This window comes from Pipistrellus kuhlii, unplaced genomic scaffold (assembly GCF_014108245.1).
Source record: "Pipistrellus kuhlii isolate mPipKuh1 unplaced genomic scaffold, mPipKuh1.p scaffold_m20_p_69, whole genome shotgun sequence".
Classification (NCBI taxonomy): Eukaryota; Metazoa; Chordata; class Mammalia; order Chiroptera; family Vespertilionidae; genus Pipistrellus; species Pipistrellus kuhlii.
Genome location: NW_023425572.1, coordinates 64,698 through 86,301, shown reverse-complemented (window position 1 = coordinate 86,301; position 21,604 = coordinate 64,698). Strand labels below are relative to the sequence as shown.

Here is a 21,604-nt window from a genome sequence, read left to right as displayed (position 1 = left end):
GGTCAGAGAGCACATTATATGAACGACAGTGAACGCTAACAGCACTGGACAGACACGGATAAACGTGGCAGGCCACACCCCTCGTGGATCACAAGAGAAGACGTGAGCCGGGTGTCCTCTCTTGTGCACCCCGGGGACTCGCTGAGGGCTGCCCAATGGCTGGTGTGGCAGCGGGAGACGCAGGAGGCCAGAGTGATCGCTGCCAAGGGGCCTTTGCATGCGGGACGGGACAGCCTGCGGGCTCCGGGGCAGAAGCTCGCCAGCCACCGGGGCCCGTGCCCCATGGGGTTCCTTGTGAAGGACAACACCCCCCGGGGAGCCACTCTGCTCAGCATCCAAAGGGAAACTAAACACCCAACGTGTCACCCCAGACAAACACGAGTTATCGCTTTTCAAACAGCCACGTCGCTCTGAGAGGGTTCTCACTGGGGCCACCGGCCGGGCTGGGGTCCGCTGCCAGGGCGGCGCAGGCCGGCTCCGCCCGGAGGCCCTCACTTGCTCCTGTCGGGCTGCAGGCTGTCCACCAGGCACTTGAGCTGCTCCTCGCCCAGGTGGATCTTGTCCTCCAGCTCCCGCTGCTCGATGATGAGGGCTGACTTCATCTTGACGAAGTGCTCGTAGTCGGCCAGGCTCTCGTCGCTCAGGTAGCTGGCCAGGATGTCCAGCACCACGCGCTCCCGGCGGTCCAGGTTCTCCTTGAGCTCCTTGGCGTCCTCGTGCTGCTGGATGAGGACCCGCTGCTTCTCAAGCAGCGATTGCTGTGGGGAGAGAGAGAGAAAAAGAGAGAGAGAGAGAGAGAGAGAGAGAGAAGCCAGTGAGGACCAGGGCGGAAGAGGTGCAGCGCTCATAGGACAGCACTGAGTCCTGAGTGTGGGCGCAAGCACTCATGACCGTGGCACTCACCCCCTCCGGCCCCTCCCACCTCCAGTGCCACGTATGGGCCTGGACTGCCGAACAGAGGCAGCCAAGGTGACCCCAGTGTGACCACGGGACTGAAAGCAACAGAATCCTGGGATGCTCAAAGGGTGCCACGGCCCAGGCGGTGTGGCTCAGTGGTTGAGCATTGACCCCATGAACCAGGTGGTCAGGGTTCGATTCCCGCTCAGGGCACAGGCCCAGGTTGCGGGCCGGATCCCCAGTGTGGGGCGTGCAGGGTGAGGAGGCTGAACTTTGCAAACAGCCTGCTCCTCGTGTGCGGCTCAGGGGGCTCGGGGAAGCGCCCGCTGCGCCAGCGCACCTCCACCTCACTGGGCCACCGTGCCCTAGGGTGGACAGAGGCGAGGCAAAGCCAGTGGCTTCCAAACCGAAAGGGAAGCGATCGTCACCGAGTCTGTAAGTTCTGTTCAGGCTCAAAGCTGCTGAGATTGGGGCGGGACCCCGTCTCTATTCGCGTGTTCATTTTCTGCCTGGAAACAACCTGACGCTACGCCTTTCACAGCATCCCCATGTCCGCCTCTGAAAGCCTGGGCTTCCCTGTGCCTGACACGAGGGTCACCCACCCCCGGCCACGCTGAGACCTGGCCACTGAGCGGCGCCAATGAGGAGAGGGGAGCCCTGGCCAGTTTGGCTCAGTGGATAGAGCATCGGCCTGCGGACTGAAGGGTCCGGGTTCAATTCCGGTCAAGGCCAGGTACCTCGGCTGCAGGCTCCTCCCTGGCCCGGGCCCTGGTGGGGCATGTGCAGGAGGCAACCAATTGATGTCTCTCTCACATCGATGTTTCTCTCTGTCTCTCCCTCTCTCTTCCACTCTCCCTAAGAATCAATGGGAAAATATCCTTGGGTGAGGGTTTTAAAAGAATAAATAAATATATTTTTTTAAATGAATGAGGAGGGGGAGCTGCCTCAGCCACCCACAGCCGCGGAGTAACGCCCCCCACCCCCCCACCCCCGCTTCCGTTCCGCACTCTCTAAGGGGCCTCGGGCTGCTGGGCGCTGGGTGCAGCCTGGTCTCAGGAGGGCCACGCCACCCCTCCGTCACAGGCGGAGAGCACCCTCCGCCCTCCATGCATCCTGCATCCCGAGGCACAGGCGCTGTGTGAGCTTTCGAGGCATCACTCAGCTCCCCAAGGAGAACCTCCCGGCGGTCCTCTCCCAGCCCCAGCCCCCAGCCCCCAGACTTCCCGGCCGCATGCGTCCCACACACCCGATCGCCAGGCGACGCGCTGTCGTCCAGGTTGTTGAGGGCGTTCTCCACGCGGGCCAGGCGCCCCGACAGGGACAGCAGCAGGTTCACCACCTTGTCCAGGTCCCCGATGAACATGCGGAACTTGTCGAACTCGTTCGGCTTGCACACGTCCTTGACGATGGCCTCCACCTCGTCCCCGAGGGCGCTGTTGGCCTGGATGTCCTCCAGCAGGCTCTCCCGCGCGCCCCGCAGCACCTGCAGCTTGCGGCCGATGCTGTCGATGAGCTCCTGCTGCGGGGCACAGGGCGGCGTGCAAACGGGGTCAGGAGGGCGCACCCCGGGTGCGTTCCAGCACGTTCCAGCCACTGCTGGCGCTGGGACCATCTGCTTACGGACATTGAACTTGATATTTCAAGAGGACACGGGGTTCTCCGAAGGGCACACAATTGTTTCCCTGGATTTTCACCAGGATACAAGGGACATATCAGTTGAATTTAAAGGAGCCCGGCTGGTGTGGTTCAGTGGCTGAGCATGGATCCATGAACCCAGAGGTCACGATTCAATTCCTGGTCAGGGCACACGCCCGGGTTGGGGGTTCGATCCCCAGTAGGGGTTGCGCAGGAGGCGGCTAATTGATGTTTCTATCTCTCTATCCCTCTCCTTTCCTCTCTCTCTAAAATCAACAAAAACATTAAAAAAGAAAAGCAAGAAAATGGGTCTTTGTGTAATGGGTCTCATTACACAAAGGTGGCAAAGAAGCTGCTGGAAACACCCCATCTTAGAGCAGGGCACTCACCCCAGGGCTTAGCACAACTGCCCCCAGCGCACTGCCCTGCACAGCAGCAGGCACAGACGCCCGCCACATGGTGCAGAGCGCCCGCCGGCCTCTGCGCGCACCGCCCCGGGGAGCCAGGCTGTCCTACCTTCTTCACAGACAGGTCGTGGTCCAGGTCACTCCCCGAGTCCTCCTCGGGCTCCTGCTGCTCCTGCAGGTCCTTCATCTTAATCAGCAGCTCCGCCTTGGGCGCCGACGTGCTGTAGTACGCGGAATTGGTGGCCAGGGACACGGCCGTCGGCGCGCTCGGCTCCTCGCGCCTGTAAAAACGCCAAAACCTCAATTATCTGCGACCACGAGCACCAACCCACGGTCACCCGGCAACCGGGGCTGCGACAAACGATGGCGTCCTCAGAAGGACACTAGCCAGGGAGGTGGCAGCAAAAGGAGGACAAGGTGGGTGACAGGCCAGGACTGCCAGACGGATCTTCATCGAGGCTAAGGACGGGTTTCTAAAAGCGGGAACTGCAATAAGTAACGACGTCTACGTCTCCGCCCGGGCTCCAGCCAGTGTGGCCCAGTGGACAGGGTCCTGGGACCAAAGTGTCCTGGGTTTAATTCCGGTCAAGGCCACGTACTTGTTTGAAGGCTCCTGCCTGGCCCAGGCTCTGGACAGGGCGCCTGCAAGAGGCAACCCACCAATGTGTCTCTCTCACACCAATGTGTCTCTCTGTCTTTCCCTCTCTCTTCCACTCTCTCTACAAATCCATGGAAATAGATCCTCGGGTGAGGGTTTTTACAAAATAATAATAAAAATAAAAGTCTCCGCCCAGGACGGAAGAGTGCAGACAGTTTCCTCTGGCAGTGAGTGTCGGAGGTGTCTGAGGACAACTGACTGGGAGAGAGGCACCCTCACCCTGGCCGGGTGCTCAGTTGGTTAGCGCATCGTCCCCAAACGCCAAGAGTGCGAGTTCCCTCCCTAGACAGGACATGTATGAGTCCACTAATTAACACACACGGAGTGACCAGATTATTATGCGCTCAGAGATCATAATCATCTGGCCACTCCGTGTGTGTGTGTGTGTGGGGGGGTGCATGAATTCATGCATGGGTGGGGCCTGGCCAGGGGGAGGGGACATGGGCAGTCGGCTGGCCTGCCTGCTGGTCTAACTCGTGGTCGAGGGGACCATTTGCATATTAGCCTTTTTTATTTTTTAATTAAATTATTATCTGTGTACATATTTTAACATTGCCCCCCCCCCCCCCAGCCTTTTATTCTATAGGACAGACACGGAGTGGCCAGATTACTATGCGTTCAGAGATCATCATCATCCGGCCACTCGGTACATAAATAAGCAGAACGACAAATCCGTGTCCCGCTCTCCCCCTTCCTCTCTCTCTCTAAAGTGAATGAATACACCATGTGATGCCCTACTCTGGCACTGCAGCCTACTGTTGCGAAAGGATGATCGTGGAGCCTGGCTGGTGTGGCTCAGTGGTTGAGTGCCAACCCATGCATCCAGAGGTCCCTGGTTCAATTCCCAGGCAGGGCACACCCCTGGGTTTCAGGCTCCATGCCCAGTGCGGGGCGTGCAGGAGGCAGCCGACTGATGCCTCTCTCATCACTGATATTCCTATCTCTCTCCCTCTCCCTTCCTCTCTGAAATCAATAAAAATATATTCAAAAAACACAAACAAAAAACTGTGTGCAGCCCTAGTCAGTTTGGCTCAGTGGTTGGAGGGTCGACCCTCGGACTGGAGAGTTCCTGGTTCAAGGGCACATGCTTCAGTTGCAGGTTCAATCCCCAGCCCAGCTGGGGTGCATGCAGGAGGCAACCGATCGATGTGTCTCACATCAATGTTTCTGTTCCCTTCCCTCCCTAAAGAATCAGTGGGGAAAACACTGTCCTCGGGCGAGGATTAATGTATGTACATACACAGCCGCCCCTGGCCCTCCGCACCCAGGACCCCGTAGACGCACAGTGCGCACTCACTTGTCCTCCGCGGCCCTCGGAGAGGGCACCTTGGGCAGCAGCTTCCGGCGCTGCTGCGCCTCCTCCAGGAGCTGCTGGTCCTTGGGGAAGATGCCCTCCATCAGGTCCATGGTGGTCCTGACCTTCACGCTGGGGTCCAGGATGTCCGCCAGGGACTTGTCCTTGCACACGATCTCCCGTGCCAGCTCCTCCGTCTTCAGGTCCTCCGCCGTCCGCTCCCTGACCTTCCCGTAGCCCAGCGCAGGGGGCGATGCCCGGCTGTCGGGGGCGGCGGGGGGCTGGGCCCGGGGCTGCGGCTCGGTGCCCGGGCGGCTGTACAGGCAGAAGCGGGAGTAGGACTGCTCCGACGTGCTCAGCGTCTTGATCTGGTCCCGCTCCAGCCCGCTGGGCAGCGCGGGCGGCTCAGAGGTGCGGGCCAGGCCCTGGCGGCTCTCCCTCTCGGGCTGGCTCTCCGAATGCACGATCTTGATGGGCACCATCTTCACCGTGGTGTTGTCGATCACCCGCTCGATTCTGCAAATGGAAGGGCCGGACGCTGAAAGGCAAGGGCGCCCGGGCCAGCTGGGGCCACTCGGGCCTGCATGCCGCCACCCAGCACTTGAAGCCACCCTTCTCGAGGCTGGCATACCAGGCAGCCGGGGCCTGGCACCAAACGGGCGCACTGCTCCCTGTTATCTGGGCTGAGTCACTAAGCACACACTTCCCTTTCTTTTTGTTGTTTTTCTTTAATCCTCCCCCGAGGATATTTCCCCATGGATTCTTAGGGAGGGTGGGGGAGAGAGGGAGAGACAGAGAGAAACGTCGATGTGAGAGAAACACATCATTGGTTGCCTCCTGCGAGAGCCCCGACCAGGGCCTGGGACAGGGAGGAGCCTGCAACCCAGGTCCATGCCCTTGACCGGAATCCAACCCGGGACCCTTCAGTCCGCAGGCGAACACACTATCCACTGAGCCACACCAGCTAGGGTCACACTTCCCCTTTTTTAAAAAGTTTCTTGGAACCCCTACAGGAAAGAGACAGAAAATGGAAAGAAACAGCCTGGTCAGCAGAACGGGGCTGCATCCGGGACACCCCGAACGCCGGCTGGTGCCTGGGCTGCACCCCACAGGACCACGCCCCGGGGGACCCAACGTGCTCTCACAGGACCTATCGGAGACAGAGCCACCCACTGGCGCCCGGGAAGGAAGGCAAAGTCAAGCCCAGCCACGGCCTCTGGCTCCAGAGGGCGCGTCTTGATGGGCACCATCTTCACTAACTCGGCGGCTTCATGCCAGATCTGCAGCCTGAGCCCAACGAGTGACTATGGCGCGGGGACCACCCCCCCACTCACGAGGGTGCGGGGTCAGGCCCGGTCCCTCAGAGGCACGCGGACAGGAGGGGCCGAAGGCTCGGTCAGGGCTCTTGACTGGCCAGCCCTGCCCGCCCACATTGCCAGCGCCTCCACCTGCGTGCCTGACGCTCTGACAACAGCAGGGAATGGAACCAGGTTTTCCTCTGCTTTCACACAAGGCGTGTGCCCACTTCCCTGTTCACACAAAAAGTCCTACCAGTCCTGGCCAGTGTGCTCAGTGGTTAGAGAACCGGCCCCTCCACCAAGGGTTTCGTGTTCGATTCCCGGTCAAGGGCATGTAAGGCCATTCACTGGGCAGGAAGGGCACACTGGGCGGGGGAGGGCACTGGGCAGGGAGGGCAGGCACTGGGCAGGGAGGGCACTGGGCAGGGAGGGCACACTGGGCGGGGGAGGGCACTGGGCAGGGAGGGCACTGGGCAGGGAGGGCACACTGGGCGGGGGAGGGCACACTGGGCGGGGGAGGGCACTGGGCAGGGAGGGCACACTGGGTAGGGAGGGCGCACTGGGCAGGGAGGACACTGGGCAGGGAGGGCGCACTGGGCAGGAAGGGCGCCCGTTAAGGGGAAGGATGCAGAGCCACCTCCCAGGCCTACCTTGCGGAGCTGTCATCCTGGATGAGCAGGGGCGGCTTGTCCGTCAGCTTCTGGGGGGCGAACTGAGGAGACGGGGAGCGCGAGGTCTCCATGGCGGGCGTGGGCAGCGGCCGGGGCTGGGGCGGCAGCGGGGCTTCTGGCTTCGGGCAGGCGGGCTGCTCCGCTACATGCTGCCCCCGCTCCCCAGGCACCCCGGGGCCGTCCGCGGGCTGGGCACAGGGGCTGCGCGCAGGAGATGGCGGGGGCAGGGGCCTGCAGGGCACGGCCAGGTGGCTGCCCACAGGGGTGCCCGCGGGGGTGGCACTGGCCGGCCCCCGGAAAGGCCGGGGCTCCCGCTTGGGTGGCGGCGGCCGCTGCGGGGCGGGCCTCTTGGCGAGCGGTGCGGCGCTCACGGGCCGGGGGTCCTGCCCCCCGGAGGGCAGCGCCTGTGACCCTGGGCCCGGCGGGGGCAGGGGGCCGGCGCGGTCCTCGGAGTATCTGTAGTCACGGGGGAGGGTGCCCGCCCTGCCGCGGCCCTCCTGGGGCACCTCTGGCGCTTCCCGGGCACGGGGGGGCTCAGACACCTGGGCCGGGGGCCGTGGGCCCCGATGGGCTCCTGGACCGTCCTCCGGGCACTGGGCATCTGCTGGTCTAGAGGAAGAACGAGTAACAGTGAGCAACCGCCCTGGCTGGTGTGGCTCAGTGGATGGAGCGTGGGCCTGCAGACTGAAGGGTCCTGGGCTCCATCCCCAGTGGGGGGCGTGCAGGAGGCAGCCGAGCCATGATTCTCATCATTGATGTTTTCTCTCTCTCTCTCTCTCTCTCCCTCTCCCTTCCTCTCTGAAATCAATTAAAAATATATTTTAAAAATAAATAAATTTTAAAAAGAAAATGCCATACCATTTATAACTTATATTTTTAAAAATAATAAAAACGAGCAACCAATTCCAAAGGACACCTTCCTGAACAGGACCAGACCGGGTCTTGCTGATCTGAGATCGCTGTGAGGAATTCGCCCCGCAGGCATTTTCCCACGCCTGTGCCCAGCGCAATCCCTAATGCCAGGCCTTGAGCCCAAGCACACAGCGGGCACTGTGAGGCCATATGTGGGCGTGTCCCACAGCAGGGCGGGAGGTGTTGAAAACACACGCACACACCTGAGACACAGACCTGCGTGCGTGTCCACACAAGCTGCATTTGGGAGCAAAAATCAGAATTGACACAAACCTTTAGAAAACAAGGCTTGTGAGAATGCTCACCCACGGCGCTATTCAGAAAGCAGTATTTCATGCTGCAACAGGATTTTTGTGTGGCTCATTTCATCCAGGAAATCGCCACATACAGAGAGAGAGAACTTTCTAGGACGGGTCGCAAGTGAACCGATGACAAAGCCTCTGACACCAGTAGCGTGGTGTGAAAATGAAAAGGGAGACTTGCTTCTGGAAGCTGCCATCATTTGATCTTTTCAAATTCCTACCCATTTCCAACCGAAACCGGTTTGGCTCAATGGATAGAGCGTCGGCTTGGGGACTGAAAGGTCCCGGGTTCGATTCCGGTCAAGGGCATGTACCTTGGTTGCGGGCATATCCCCAGTAGGGGGTGTGCAAGAGGCAGCTGATCGATGATTCTCTCTCATCGATGTTTCTAATTCTCTATCTCTCTCCCTTCCTCTCTGTACAAAATCAATAAAATATATTTTAAAAAAAATTCCTACCCATTTCCAGATCCACAATCCATTCCTGTGTTCCCATGATATGTACATATACATGTACTTAAATGCATACACACATATACACATAAACAGGCCTACAAAACCACGCATACATGCTTCACACACATGTTCATCTGTGCCGCAGCTAAAGCTCAAGGCATTAACAGCTATTACATTTGCAGCAAACCAGCCGGCCACGCCTTTGCCGACAACGGCAATAAAATGAGGGTGCGGGGTCAGGCTGACTCCCAGACGGCCAGAGCTTTCCGCTGGAGAGACCAGCTCTGCTGTGGGAGGAGACCTGACCAGGGCGGCCACCCGGGCACCAGCAAGCGGACAGGACACCTTTCCCGGCAACCAGCGCCCCTGGCGGCTGAGGGGTGAACTGCACTCCAGGACATGCTACTGGGCCTGGGAATTAGTAGTTCCAACCCAGTCTTGGGTTACTAAGTGGCAAGTGTCCTGTCCATGTCCCTCTCGTGTCCTCAGGAGAAAGGTCCCTCAGGCTCATGGATGCTTCAGAGCAGAACCCACATCGCACACCCAATTCCTTGCGTTTGCCAACCGGGGCCGCAGTCCCCACCCTGCATGGCGGGAAGTCCAAGGGCAGGACCGTGCTTCCAGCCAAACACTGCAGCTCCTCCATCTGGCAGAGGACAGGGTCCCACTGGGACCTGAGAGGACTCTGCTCTCAGGCTGCGGGCACCGCCTCAGCTTAGAAACTAGCTGAGGAAACAGCCGAGTGTCAGAGCCCAGACAGTATCAACTGGTGTGGGGAGTCAGATTTTTAAAAAAATGTATTTCACTGATTTTTTACAGAGAGAAAGGGAGAGGGATAGAGAGTCAGAAACATCGATGAGAGAGAAACATCCATCAGCTGCCTCCTGCACACCCCCCACTGGGTATGTGCCCACATCCAAGGTCCACGCCCTTGACCGGAATTAAACCCGGGACCTTTCAGTCGGCAGGCCGACGCTCTATCCACTGAGCCACACCGGTTTCGGCGAGTCAGATTTTTTTTTTTTAATGGGTATTAGGTACACACCAAGGCAAACTGGAAGTTATCAAAATAACCTGAACACGGCAATGAGTGTTTCAGAAAACAACCACAGCCGAGCGGCCATGTGGGCAAAATTCAGAATGGCAGTGATACTGGCCACATGGCAGCGCCGTCTGACAGGGGCGGCTCTGGCTCTGACGGCCAGCAAGCAGGGAAGGCCCTGCGACCCCCACATCCCCCTTCACTTAGGCCTTGTGCCTGCACAGCCAACAGGGCGCTGGGTGACAGGGACACGTGTCCTAACTCATGACGAATCGCAAATGCCTGCCCGGCCTTTCATGTCCAGGCCGCGAGGGACTCTGGGAAGTTTTCTCATCCTCCTGCTAAACTCTTCCACTCCGGCCCCCACTGGCCCCCACCGAAGCGCCAGCACCTGCCATTCAGCCAGCACCCAGCAGCTCCGAGAGATGGAGGAGGGACGCAGCTGCACTCACTGCTCAGGCCACAGTGCCTAGCCACGCGGGCCCACATGGGATGCGAGTGTTCAAAAGGAGTTCCACTGCAGACTGACTCATCTGCCTCTCAGCACAACCATGATGGCTGGTCTCAGTTTAGGTGCTTACAAGGGTATTTCTTGTATCACATGATCTCACGCATCTAGGGGAAATAATGTACAACATAAACTGATGAACAAAAACAGACCCGGAGACAAGGAAGCAGCGATCAGACTGTCAAACCTCAGAGGGAAGGCAGAGGAGGGAGGGGGTAAGGGGGAGAGATCAACCAAAGGACTTGTGTGCATGCATATGGGCCTAGCCAGTGGCCATGGTCAACGGGGGGGTGGGGGCGTATGTGGGGAGGGGTTTGGGATGGGAAGGGGGGGTGAGGACACATATGTGATACCTTAATCAATAAAGAAATTTTAAAAAAGGAGTTCTGTCTGCAGAGCGCCTTGGACAGGATGTGCTGTGAGAGCCACCCAGGCGGAGAGCGCCTGAGGGAGCCACGCCCCTGGGAAGCACTAGTAACTGGTGACTCAGCCCAGTGGGGCGCCCTCTTCCTGATGGGGCCTGGCTGGCACCGGGCAGTGCTGCTGCGGCCACTCCTCTTGTGGGGAGCAGGGCCGCCTCCACCCCCCACCCCCACCTCCACCCCGAAACCTGCAAGGCAAAGCCATAAACCCTCGCATTGGTTTTTATCGCCCTAGTACAGTGGTCTGCAAACTCATTAGTCAACAGAGCCAAATATCAACAGCACAACGATTGACATTTCTTTGGAGAGCCACATTTTTTAAACTTAAACTTCTTCTAATGCCACTTCTTCAAAATAGGCTCGCCCAGGCCGTCGTATTCTGTGGAAGAGCCACACTCAAGGGGCCAAAGAGCCACATGTGGCTCTCGAGCCACGGTTTGCCAACCACGGCCCTAGTTGATAAGAATGCAGGAAATCGAGAGATTTTTGTGGATGACCTGCTGCTCTCCCATACTGCCAGCAGTATTGGAATAAATGTTCACATATGATTCAAAAAAAAAAAAAAAAAAAGGAATGCAGGAAATCAAGGTCACAAAACACAAATGGGAATTTGGGGTTCTTCTGGGATCATACTCCAAGTTGTGTTTCTAATAGCTTCCAAATGGCTACTGTGTATGCAAAGTGTGTATTTATGCATGTCTGTTTGTATCATGTGAATTTCACGTGTGTTTATTTTGCGTGTATAGATCTTGTCTCTGTACATGCATCCCTATGTTCACTGCAGAGTTATTTACTGTAGCCAAGATATGGAACCAGCCCAAGTGCCCATCAGTAGATGAGTAGATAAAAAAAGCTGTGGTTCACCCCAATAAATAATAATAATAATAATAATAATAATAATAATAATAATAAAAAGCTGTGATACATTTACACAATGAAATACTATTCAGCCATAAAAAAGAAAGGAAGGAAATTTTACCTTTTGGGGCAGCGTGGATGGAACTGGAGGGTATTGCGCTAAGTGAGACAAGCCAATTTGAGAAAGACGAGTGCCACATGATGTCACTTATGTGTGGAATCTAACAAAATAAACAACCATACAAAATAGAAACAGATTCATAGATACAGAGAACAGGCTGACAGCTGTCAGAGGGGAGGGGTGTTGGGATTAAGGAAGAAGAAAACACACACCTCATAGACACAGATCACAGCATGGTGATGCCCAGAGAGAGAGAGTGGGGAGGTGGAAGAGGGTAAAGGGGGATAGATGGTGACAGACGGAGCCTTGACTTTGGTGGTGAATACACCATAGAACGTACAGGTGATGGGTTACAGAACTGTGCCCCTGAAACCTTTGTCATTTCATTAGCCAATGGCACCCCAATAAACTCCATTAAAAAGCTAATAGAGTTCCAAGGATAAAATCACTGGGGATGGCGAGACTGAGAGCTAGCAAAAGCAGACAGATAAGAGGGCTCCTGCACCGCGCACAGAAGCTGCCCCTGCACGCGCTCCTGGTGCACCCCACATGGAGGCCAGCCACACAAAGGAAGGGAAGGAGCCGCACCCAGCGCCCGGGAATGGCATTCAGGTTGAGCTGGTTGTGCGTTCTCCTGGGAACATGCTAATGACACGTTACCAAAGAGCGGCCTGCCTGGGCAGCTCGGGGAGGAAGGAGGGCAGCAGGCTTTATGCAAGGCTTCTGGAGACCTGCACCCCCAGGGACCTGCACTCCAGAGACCAGCACCCCAGGGACCTGCACCCACAGGGACCTGCACCCCAGAGACCAGCACCTTCTGCTGAGCCAGCACCACAGTCACATACATGCACTTCTGTTCCAGAAGGAATGCGCATCCCTCAAATTCCCGTTAAATGCTACCTGCCCCCGCTCCCGCCCCCATGTGATCAGGAGTGAGGGTTTTGGGAGGTGGTTGGGTCACGAGGGTGGAGCCCTCATGAATGGGATTGGGGCTCTTATAAAAGACACCCCACAGCCCTGGGCAGCTTTCTCGATGCTTAGAGCGCCAGCCCCTGGATAGAAGGGTCTCGGGTTCAATTCTCCATCAAGGACACGTGCCTGGGTTGCAGGCTCGATCCCCAGCCCCAGTTGGAGCACCCGCTGGAGGCAGCCAATCGATGTGTCTTTCTCAAGTCCATGTTTCTCTCTCCTCCTCCTCCTTCCCTCCCATTCTGTCTACAAATCAATGGGAAAAAATATCCTCCAGTAAGGACTAAAAAAAATTTAAAAAATAGACCCCACGGAGTTTGCTCCCCCTCTCTCTGTTCCCCGCCATGGCAACAAGTTGGCCCTCTGCCATCCAGGAAACAGCCCTTGACCTTGGACTTCCCAACTCCACAAGTGGGAGATGCAGGTCTGCTGTGGAAGCGCCTAGCCTATGCCGTTAGCTATCCCATGTGTTCCCTAATGGCGGAGGGTAAGCCATTTGCGGCGCTCTGTGCCCGCTTTGACTGCAGGGTCCATGGTACCGAACAGCACAGACAGGTCGGTATCCGGTGAGACAATAAACTGACGCCACCCGAGAATGTTCCTTTGATTCCGTGCTCACTGACAAGCAGGGGCCAGCAAACACACGCCCTCCGCAAGTCCGAGTGCCGGACCTGAAGGTCTGTTGGGGACTGTCCAACAGCCCGTCTCCTCTCCCACATCCCTTCGCCCAGTGAGCATCACGCCGTCCTGGCTGGGAACCAGAGCCGACCACAGATCCAATTAGCTCTATCTGCCCACTAAGGGCAATTGGAAGTAACTCGGTTTGTCCATAAGACAATGACCGTCTAACAATATTAAGTGGTTTGCCCCACGGGTTGTGGCTCTGGTTGAGCATCGACCTATGAACCAAGAGATCGGGATCCCAGCCCCAGCTGGGGAGGCAACCAATTAATGTGTCTTTCATAACGATGCTGCTCTCTGTGTGTCTCTCCCTCTCCTCTGTCTAAAAACCAATGGGAAAATGTCCTGAGGTGAGGATTAACGACAACTATATATATATATATATATATATATATATATATATATATATATATATATATATATATAATTGATTTTTTATAGAGAGGAAGGAAGAGGGATAGTAGAGAGTTAGAAACATCGATGAGAGAGAAACAGCCATCAGCTGCCTCCTGCACACCCCCTACAGGGGATGTGCCCTCAACCAAGGTACATGCCCTTGACCGGGAATCGAACCCGGGACCTTTCAGTCCGCAGACCGACGCTCTATCCACTGAGCCACACCGGTTAGGGCCGAAAAGGACTTTTGAAGTCGATTCACTTCCACCTTCCACAGTGGTCTCCTTGCGTGGGGAGGTCGATTTTTTCTTTTTCTTTTGCATTGTTGACTCTATTGCAGATGTCCCCGATTTCCACCCCCTGTGCCCATGGGCTCCGCACATATGTTCTTTAGCTAGTCCCTCCCCCTTCTTTATCCAGTCCCCCCGCCCCCTGACATCTGTCCTTCTGCTCAGCGCAGCCAGGCCTGTGGTTGTCTTTGTTCCTCAGCTTACTTTATTAGCTTCCACATATGTGACACGTGTCTTTCTCTGACTGGCTTATTTCACTGATCATAATACTGTAGTCAACCCTCGTTCCTCGCCGTCGCTGGTTTAGCTCAGTGGATAGAGCATTGGCCTGCGGACTGAAGGGTCCCAGGTTCGAAACCGGTCAAGGGCATGGACCTTGGTTGCGGGCACATCCCCAGTAGGGGGCGTGCAGGAGGCAGCTCATCAATGTTTCTAACTCTCTGTCCCTCTCCCTTCCTCTCTGTGAAAAATAAACAAAACAAAAAAAACCTCATTTCTCGAACACCTCCCACCCCGAACAATTCGGTTCGCAGGAAGGAATGCCCGGATTGTGGACCAAACTTCAGCTTGCAGCCTCTCATGGCGATCCTCAGCACGACACCAAGCGTCGCTCAGGCAGCAGAGGAGAGAGCGCTTTTGTTGCCGGCAAAATAGGTGATTAGCACAATTTTAAAAACAAGAGGCCATCAAGAGCGCTAATGTTGCTAAGAGTGGAAGTGCTCGCAAAACAGCGACCACAGGCAATGGAAGAGGCGGCAGACTGCGGCTGGCTGGGATAAGTGAAAAGCAGTAGCAGGTGGAGCATTTGGAGGCAGTGACGTGAAAAATTCCTCCGAGGTCAGAAGGGGTGGTTCGATACATGTAAGTGTCTATTTATAAATTAGACAGTACATTAGACATGTACCGTATCTAAGAAAGGTTAAACAGGGAATCATTTGGGGTCTGGGGCAGATTAATTCCATTTACATTATTTCTAAGCGGGGGGAGAGGGGGGATGATTTGTTTTTGAACCAATCGCTTATTGAACAGCCTTTCGGAGCGAATTAAATTCAAGAAACAGGCTTCCCTGTATCCGCCAGGTCCCTTCGTGCTCTCTCAGAGGGTAAGGTTGCCTCCTTTTTCACAGCCGCATACTATTCCACTGTGTAAGAGAGTGAGGTCCGTTTTTAATATCTTCGTTCTACCTTCTAGAACTTCCACTTATTGTAATACAAATGTCTTCATTAGTAAAAGAGATTTTTAAAAATATGTTTTCATTGATTTTTAGAGAGACGAAGGGAGAGGGAGAGAGAGACAGAAACATCAATGAGAGAGAAACATCCATCAGCTGCCTCCTGCGTGATCCCTGCCTGGGATGGAGCCACAACCCAGCCAGGTGCCATGGCCAGGAACCAGCTGGTGACCTCTTAGTTCATGGGTTGATGCTCAACTTCTGAGCCACACCAGCCAGGCAACACAGATTTTTTTTTTTTTAAAGGAAATGTTGCCCTAGCTGGTGTGGTTCAGTGGATAGAGCATTAGCCTGCGGACTGAAGGGCCCGGGTTCGATTCCAGTCAGGGCACATGCCCCATTTGCGGGCTCAATCCCCAGTGTGGGGTGTGCAGGAGGCAGCCGACCAATGTCTCTCTCCCTCGTTATGGATGTTTTCTATCTCTCTCTCCCTCTCCCTTCCTCTCTGAAATCAATGAAAATTTTTTTTTTTTTTAATGTTAGAACAGCACATCATCTCCATAAATTAGGCAAAAAACTGTTGGCTTCCGGTATCCTCACTTTGATCACAATTGCATGTGACCCCAAGTTCTGAAAATCACATATCTGGTCTCAGTAGTCGGCAAACTCATTCGTCACCAGAGCCAAATATCAACAGGACAATGACTGAAATTTCTTTTGAGAGCCACATTTTTTAAACTGAAACTTCTCCTAACACCACTGCTTCAAAATAGACTCGCCCAGGCTGTGGTATTTTGTGGAAGAGCCACACTCAAGGGGCCAAAGAGCCGCATGTGGCTCTCGAGCCTCAGTTTGCCGACCACTGTTTTGTCTGATTATTGCTATCAGCCGAGCCACACTTGGAAATGGATTATTCACCCAGCAGGCTTCAGATATTTATTGTACATGAAAATGTACTCTATATGCTTTCTACTACATAAAATGTCTATGACACACATACCTGTGTGATGTGCACGCGTACACAATTACGCATGCGTACGTATGCATGCATGTGTGTGTAGAACTGTTAAATATCTTGTGAGAATTTCTAGTTATTCTATCTTAATGGCCTCCCAGCCTGCTGAAGGGCCCACGGGCTAGATTTTCACCAACAAAATCATTAGGAAGAAGTGTCGTGTCAGTGATGCCCAAGGGAACGCACTATGTGAGCCGTCAGCCCAGAGCTCCGTGACAGGGTCACTGTCAAGGGCACGGCCCTGCCTCCCCGGACGCTGCAGGCAGAAAAGGAGCTCGTGCTATTTGTAAACGGATCTCAGACACATTGTGTGTGTCTCGCATACATTCATGTCTTTGTTCACCTGAATGCCAACAGCAAATACATCCAACAGCCCAGCCCATGGCCTCATGTGTGATTTCTAAGGGGAATTTGAGTCCTGAAAATCAAGAATTATTACCTCTGGCCCGGCCGGTGTGGCTCAATGGTTGAGCATCGACCTATAAACCAGGAGGTCAGGGTTCGATTCCCAGTCAGGGCACATGCCCAGGTTTCGGGCTCCATCCCCAGTGGGGGGGCATGCAGGAGGCAGCCAACCCATGATTCTCTCTCATCATGGATGTTTCTTTATCTCGGCTCCGCAGGCAGCTCAGCTACACCAGCCGCAGGCCCCGCGGGGCGCTCTGCCACGGGCCCCGAGAACCCACTCCCCGAGGCCAGTCTACAAGGGGAAGTGAGCCCAGACCCGGACTGGGAGGCCGGAGACACGTGTGAGAAGGCTGTATGAACGCGGAGGAATTGGCACAAAGGACTCTGCAAATATTTCTTAAAAGTGCAAAACCAAACAACTGTAGCAGCCACTCAGACACCCAGGGACGCCAACAAGCCTCCCAGGAATGAGCCGACTGCCCCTCTGCGGGAAGCCGGCTGCCAAAGGCAAGCACCCAGGCCAGTGGCCGGGAGGATGGGCTAACCGGTGGGCAGAATGGGCCGGCTTGGTCCCCACTCCGCACCTCCTTCTATTGTACTGCACAGAAGAGGCAGAGAGGCAAGCAAACACACTCTAAAGGGCACATTCAATATGGGCTCCTCCCAAATTCAGAGCTGGGCCCGGGGAGCAGGTGGTCAGCGCCGCACAGGCGCAGTCAGCGCGCTCGCCAGGGCCCTCCTCACTCCGGCCGGGCAGCAGGGGCCACGCAGCCCACAAGTATGCGCTTCGCTCTCTGTAAACACGTATGCGCATCGCTCTCTGTAAACACCGCTGCTGCCTGTGTGCTGTTCATGCACAGCCCTGCAGATGTTCTCCCTAAGGTGTCTGTGTGTGTGAGAGAGGGAGAGAGAGGTAAGAGAGAAAGTGTATAAATGGGAGATACCTATTGAACTATCAACAATAAAAATATATTTTTTTAAAGAGAGAAAGTGTAAAAATTTTCCACTGTGCATGACCAAAGTGTGGAGCTGGCCCTCACCGTACCATCCATGAAACACTGCTCTCTGACATAAACGTACAGGAATTACCCCTGACCAGTGTGGCTCAGTGGATAGAGCGTCGGCTTGGGAACTGAAGGGTCCTGGGTTTGATTCTGGTCAAGGGCATGTACCTCGGTTATGGGCACATCCCAGGCAGCAGATTGATGTTTCTCTCTCATTGACGTTTCTAACTCTCTATCCCTCTCCCTTCCTCTCTGTAAAAAAACAATTAAAAAATATATTTAAAAAAAGAAATTAGAACATGCCCTCAAAGACCCTGCCTGGCAACGAAAAGAAATGTGCCCGCCTTTCGGGAAATCTGTACCCAATCCCCTATGATCTTGTGTGTCACGTGAAAACCTTACTTCTCACCCACCCACCCCGTCACTGCCCCGGCATGAGGCGGCGGCTGCTCAGCTCCAGATGCTGCGGCGCGTCTTCAAGCTCCTTCTCCCCCCTCACCCCCCTCCCCTGCACAGCCAGTGCGCGCACACCCACAGCCCTCTGCCGCGCACCAGCCGCAGTGTGCCCGCGTGTGCATGCAGGCCTCCACCGCAATTTCCCCACACATAGCACCCTCCCCACACAGACAGCACCCTCCCCGCACAGACAGCACCCTCCCCGCACACACAGCACCCTCCCCGCGCACACAGCACCCTCCCCGCACACACAGCACCCTCCCCACACACATAGCACCCTCCCCGCACAGACAGCACCCTCCCCGCACACACAGTACCCTCCCCGCACACACAGCACCCTCCCCGCACACACACACACACACACACACACACACACAGCACCCTCCCCACACACACACACACATAGCACCCTCCCCGCACACACAGCACCCTCCCCGCACACACAGCACCCTCCCCGCACACACACACACACAAAAGCAGCTGCAAGGAGCGCAAAGACACTGCATCCTTTGGAAGCGTGGCCAAAACTGATGGTGATCTATTTCTCCTAGCGGGCTGCAGAAGGCAACACACACACATACACACACACACACACACACACACACACACACACAGGCACGCACACACACGCAACCACCCACCGGTCAGTAAAGCCCGCAGAGAAACGCACCTCTAAAGTGTCCCCATCACCCCGAGGAGAGCAGACCCAAGGCTGGAGGGTGCTCAGCTCCGTTTCCCACGCACGTTCTTCCCGCAGAGGCAGGGCGAGTGTTTACCGTTTTCATGACCAAGCATGCACACCTGCTCGCATCACCTTCTTCCCATGTGGATGGGCTGACTCACCATTTCCTTCCGCATCCGCCTCCAGCGCCTGGTCACCCTGCGCTGGCTTCTCACGCCTTTGGGAAGGGGGAGGCGGAGGCAGAAAGACCAGCCCCCACCCGCTGGCGCCAGCTCCGGGACCCTCCGCAGGGAAGGTTAGCAAGGCCCGGCACCCCGCAGAGCAGAGCGGAGGACCGCGGGAGGATCAAGGGAGGACCGCGGGAGCCTGCTGCACAGCCGTCCGCACCGCCCGCACGGCCCCAGCCGCGGGTCTCCAGGCGCAGGCGGCACCGCGCGCACGCGTGCTGAGCCTGTGCCCCCGCCGTGCGGGATCCCACAGCCTCCGGCGGAACAATGAGCGAGGAGAACGCGTGCAGACCTCCCGCACTGCCCCAGCCACAAGCGGCTCTGCCAGCCCGAGAACAAAGAGGCGCTGGGAGCCCCCAGCCCGGCGCACCGCACCGGTGGTGGCGGGGGACGCCGAGGGACACGCGATGGGACTCTTACCCGGGCCTCCGCCTGCTGCATCAGGTGCCCAGCTGCCTTCAAGGTCCCGGCCCCCGGTCCCCGGCCCCCCGCACCTCCCGCCGCACCGCCTGCAGCCCGGAGCCTGGCCTGCCTGCTCCCCACGGCGGCCAGTCTGCTCCCACGGCGCCTGCCTGCGCTGCTGCCTCCCCTCCCTCGTGACGGACAAGTCCACGCAGGCTCCTCGCACCTCCGTGACTCAGGCGCCCTTGCCCATCAGTCACTATACCGGCAGCTCCTGACCCCAGGGGGAGTTCCCAGGACTCCTACGCTTCAACCCCAAAGCCTGGCTGGCATCCTTTTGCTAATTTAAAGGAGGGAACAGAGAAAAGCTGACTGCATGAATCTTATTTTATTTTACATCTTTATGGCTGAAAGTATTCCCTATGTCCTCCTTTTCCCACATTGATCCCCTCCAGCCTCCCCCTACCCCCCCCCCCCCCCCCCCCCCCCCCGGCCTTCACCAACCTGGAGTCTGTGTCCACAGGCCATGCCGTGCATATTTGCATACAAGTCTTTGGTTAATCTCCCTCCCCCTCCTCCCCCACACACATCTTTCTGAGAGAGATTTGCACTCTGTTCCATGCTTCTGTGTCTCTGGATCTGTTTTGCTCCCCAGTTTATTTTGTTCATTAGATTCCACACATGAGTGAGATCACGGGATGCTTGTCTCTCTCTGATGAACTTATTTCACTTAGCATGATGCTCTCCAGTCCCTCCCTGACGGCATGAATTTTACATGCTTTCTCTGTTCACGAAGCCAGATGATCACATAATGTGTGAGGGACCCAGTTCAACTCCACACCCCAATCAAGTCCGCTGGAACCATGAGGTTTAAAGCATTCAAAAGTGGGTTTGGGGGGGGGGGGGAGGGGAGATCAACCACAGGACTTGTATGCATGCATATAAGCAATAAGCATAACCAATGGGCACAGACAGCAGGGGGGCAGGGACATGTGCTGGGGAGGGGGGCAGCCGGGGAGAGGTCAACGGGGAAAAAGGAGACATATGTAATACCTTCGACAATAAAGGATTCAATTTTTTTTTTTTTAAGCAGATTCACAGCTGCGTGTATGCACTCTTTAGGAATGGAATCCACCCTGCAGCTAGCCAAGTGCTCCTGGGAGTCTCACTGTGGCCAGGCATTGAGGGACACAGACAAAGAGGTGGCAGGCTGACCCGGCTAGCCCATCTGTCACCTCACAATGATCTGTATTCACAGTCCCCCTCCCCCTCTCTCCCCTCCCCATGCGGCTGAGATGCCAGGGCCTCGCCCCTCCCCCAGGAAGTGCCCCTCCCCCCAGTCCCTAACAGCCCCTTCCCAGGTCTGCACTTCACCCTCAGGGAGGACTTTCTCTTTTCAACCTGCTCTGCCAGCCCCTTCTAAGCCCACAGCCATGACTGTGGCTCCCTCTCATGACCAGTGAGACGCTGCTCTGCGGTGTCGCCGCTGTGTCGGTGGGAGTGACTGTTCCCTGGTTCTCAGTCCCGCCTGATCTCCAGCGAGTGCAGAGGCATTCCCATCACACCCATGAAGCAGTTACATAAGCCTGCAGGGAAGGCTGCTAGGACCTCCCACCAGCCAGGGGTGAGTTATTAGCAAGCTTAGGCCTGATACAATGATGATTTCAGCCTGTCCTTGATGCCAAGCCCACATTCTTCCTGCTGCCCCCCCCTCCCTCCTTCCCTCCCTTCTATCCTTCCTTCCCGTCAGCATGGCCTCACTTATTGGCACAAGACACCCCAGGCTCCTGCCTAAGACTCAGCCATTCCGTGCCAGCCCGGCGTGGCTCAGTGGTTGAGCATCCACCTACGAACCAGGAGACCATGGGGTGATTCCCGGTCAAGGGCATATGCCCGGTTTGCAGGCTCGATCCCCAGTGTTGTGCGTGCAGGAGGCAGACAATCCATGGTTCTCTCTCATCATTGATGTTTCTCTCTTTCTCTTCCTCTCCTTTCCCTCTATGAAATCAATAAAAATATATATTTTAAATAATAATAATAACCTATACTAATAAAAGGGGAATATGCTAATTAGACCAGGAGACCTTCCGGGAGTCCTTCCAGACGTCCTTCTAGAGTCCACATGTGTCAAACACAAGGCCCGCGGGCCAAATCCGTCCCGCCAGGCCTTGCAATGTGGCCCGCACCGCGCTGTCATCACTGCACTCCGCTGCGTTTCCATCACAATGACAGTTTATGACTGTTCAGTAAACCATTCGGCCCGCGATTTAGGCTGGATTTTAGATTTTGGCCCCTTCTCTGATTGAGTTCGACACCCCTATTCTAGACAAAGCCCAAACCATGGTGGCAGTGGCGGGGCTGAGGTGAAGGCGGCCAGGGGCAATCAGGACAGGAGGGGAGGGGAGTTGGGGGTGAGCAGGCCA

At 56.1% G+C, this 21,604-nt stretch overlaps 1 protein-coding gene across 6 annotated transcripts in view; it reads right to left on the bottom strand.

Moving 5' to 3' along the window:
• Window positions 1-261: 261 nt before the first annotated feature.
• The window catches only part of SHROOM2 (shroom family member 2), an 81,032-nt gene continuing 59,689 nt past the window's right edge, over window positions 262-21,604 (bottom strand). For 2 of the 6 annotated variants that reach the window (XM_036420481.2, XM_045575196.1), the window contains 5 exons: window positions 6,840-7,469; window positions 4,895-5,407; window positions 3,049-3,220; window positions 2,144-2,416; window positions 263-758 (listed from right to left, as the gene is read on the bottom strand). In XM_036420481.2, coding sequence (XP_036276374.1) covers window positions 492-758; window positions 2,144-2,416; window positions 3,049-3,220; window positions 4,895-5,407; window positions 6,840-7,469 — 1,855 coding nt within the window. In that variant the 3' untranslated portion in view covers window positions 263-491. Of the gene's footprint in view, window positions 759-2,143; window positions 2,417-3,048; window positions 3,221-4,894; window positions 5,408-6,839; window positions 7,470-19,200; window positions 19,255-21,604 lie in introns of those variants that run through there. The other 4 variants (XM_045575199.1, XM_036420482.2, XM_045575198.1 and 1 more) reach the window with 4 other exon arrangements.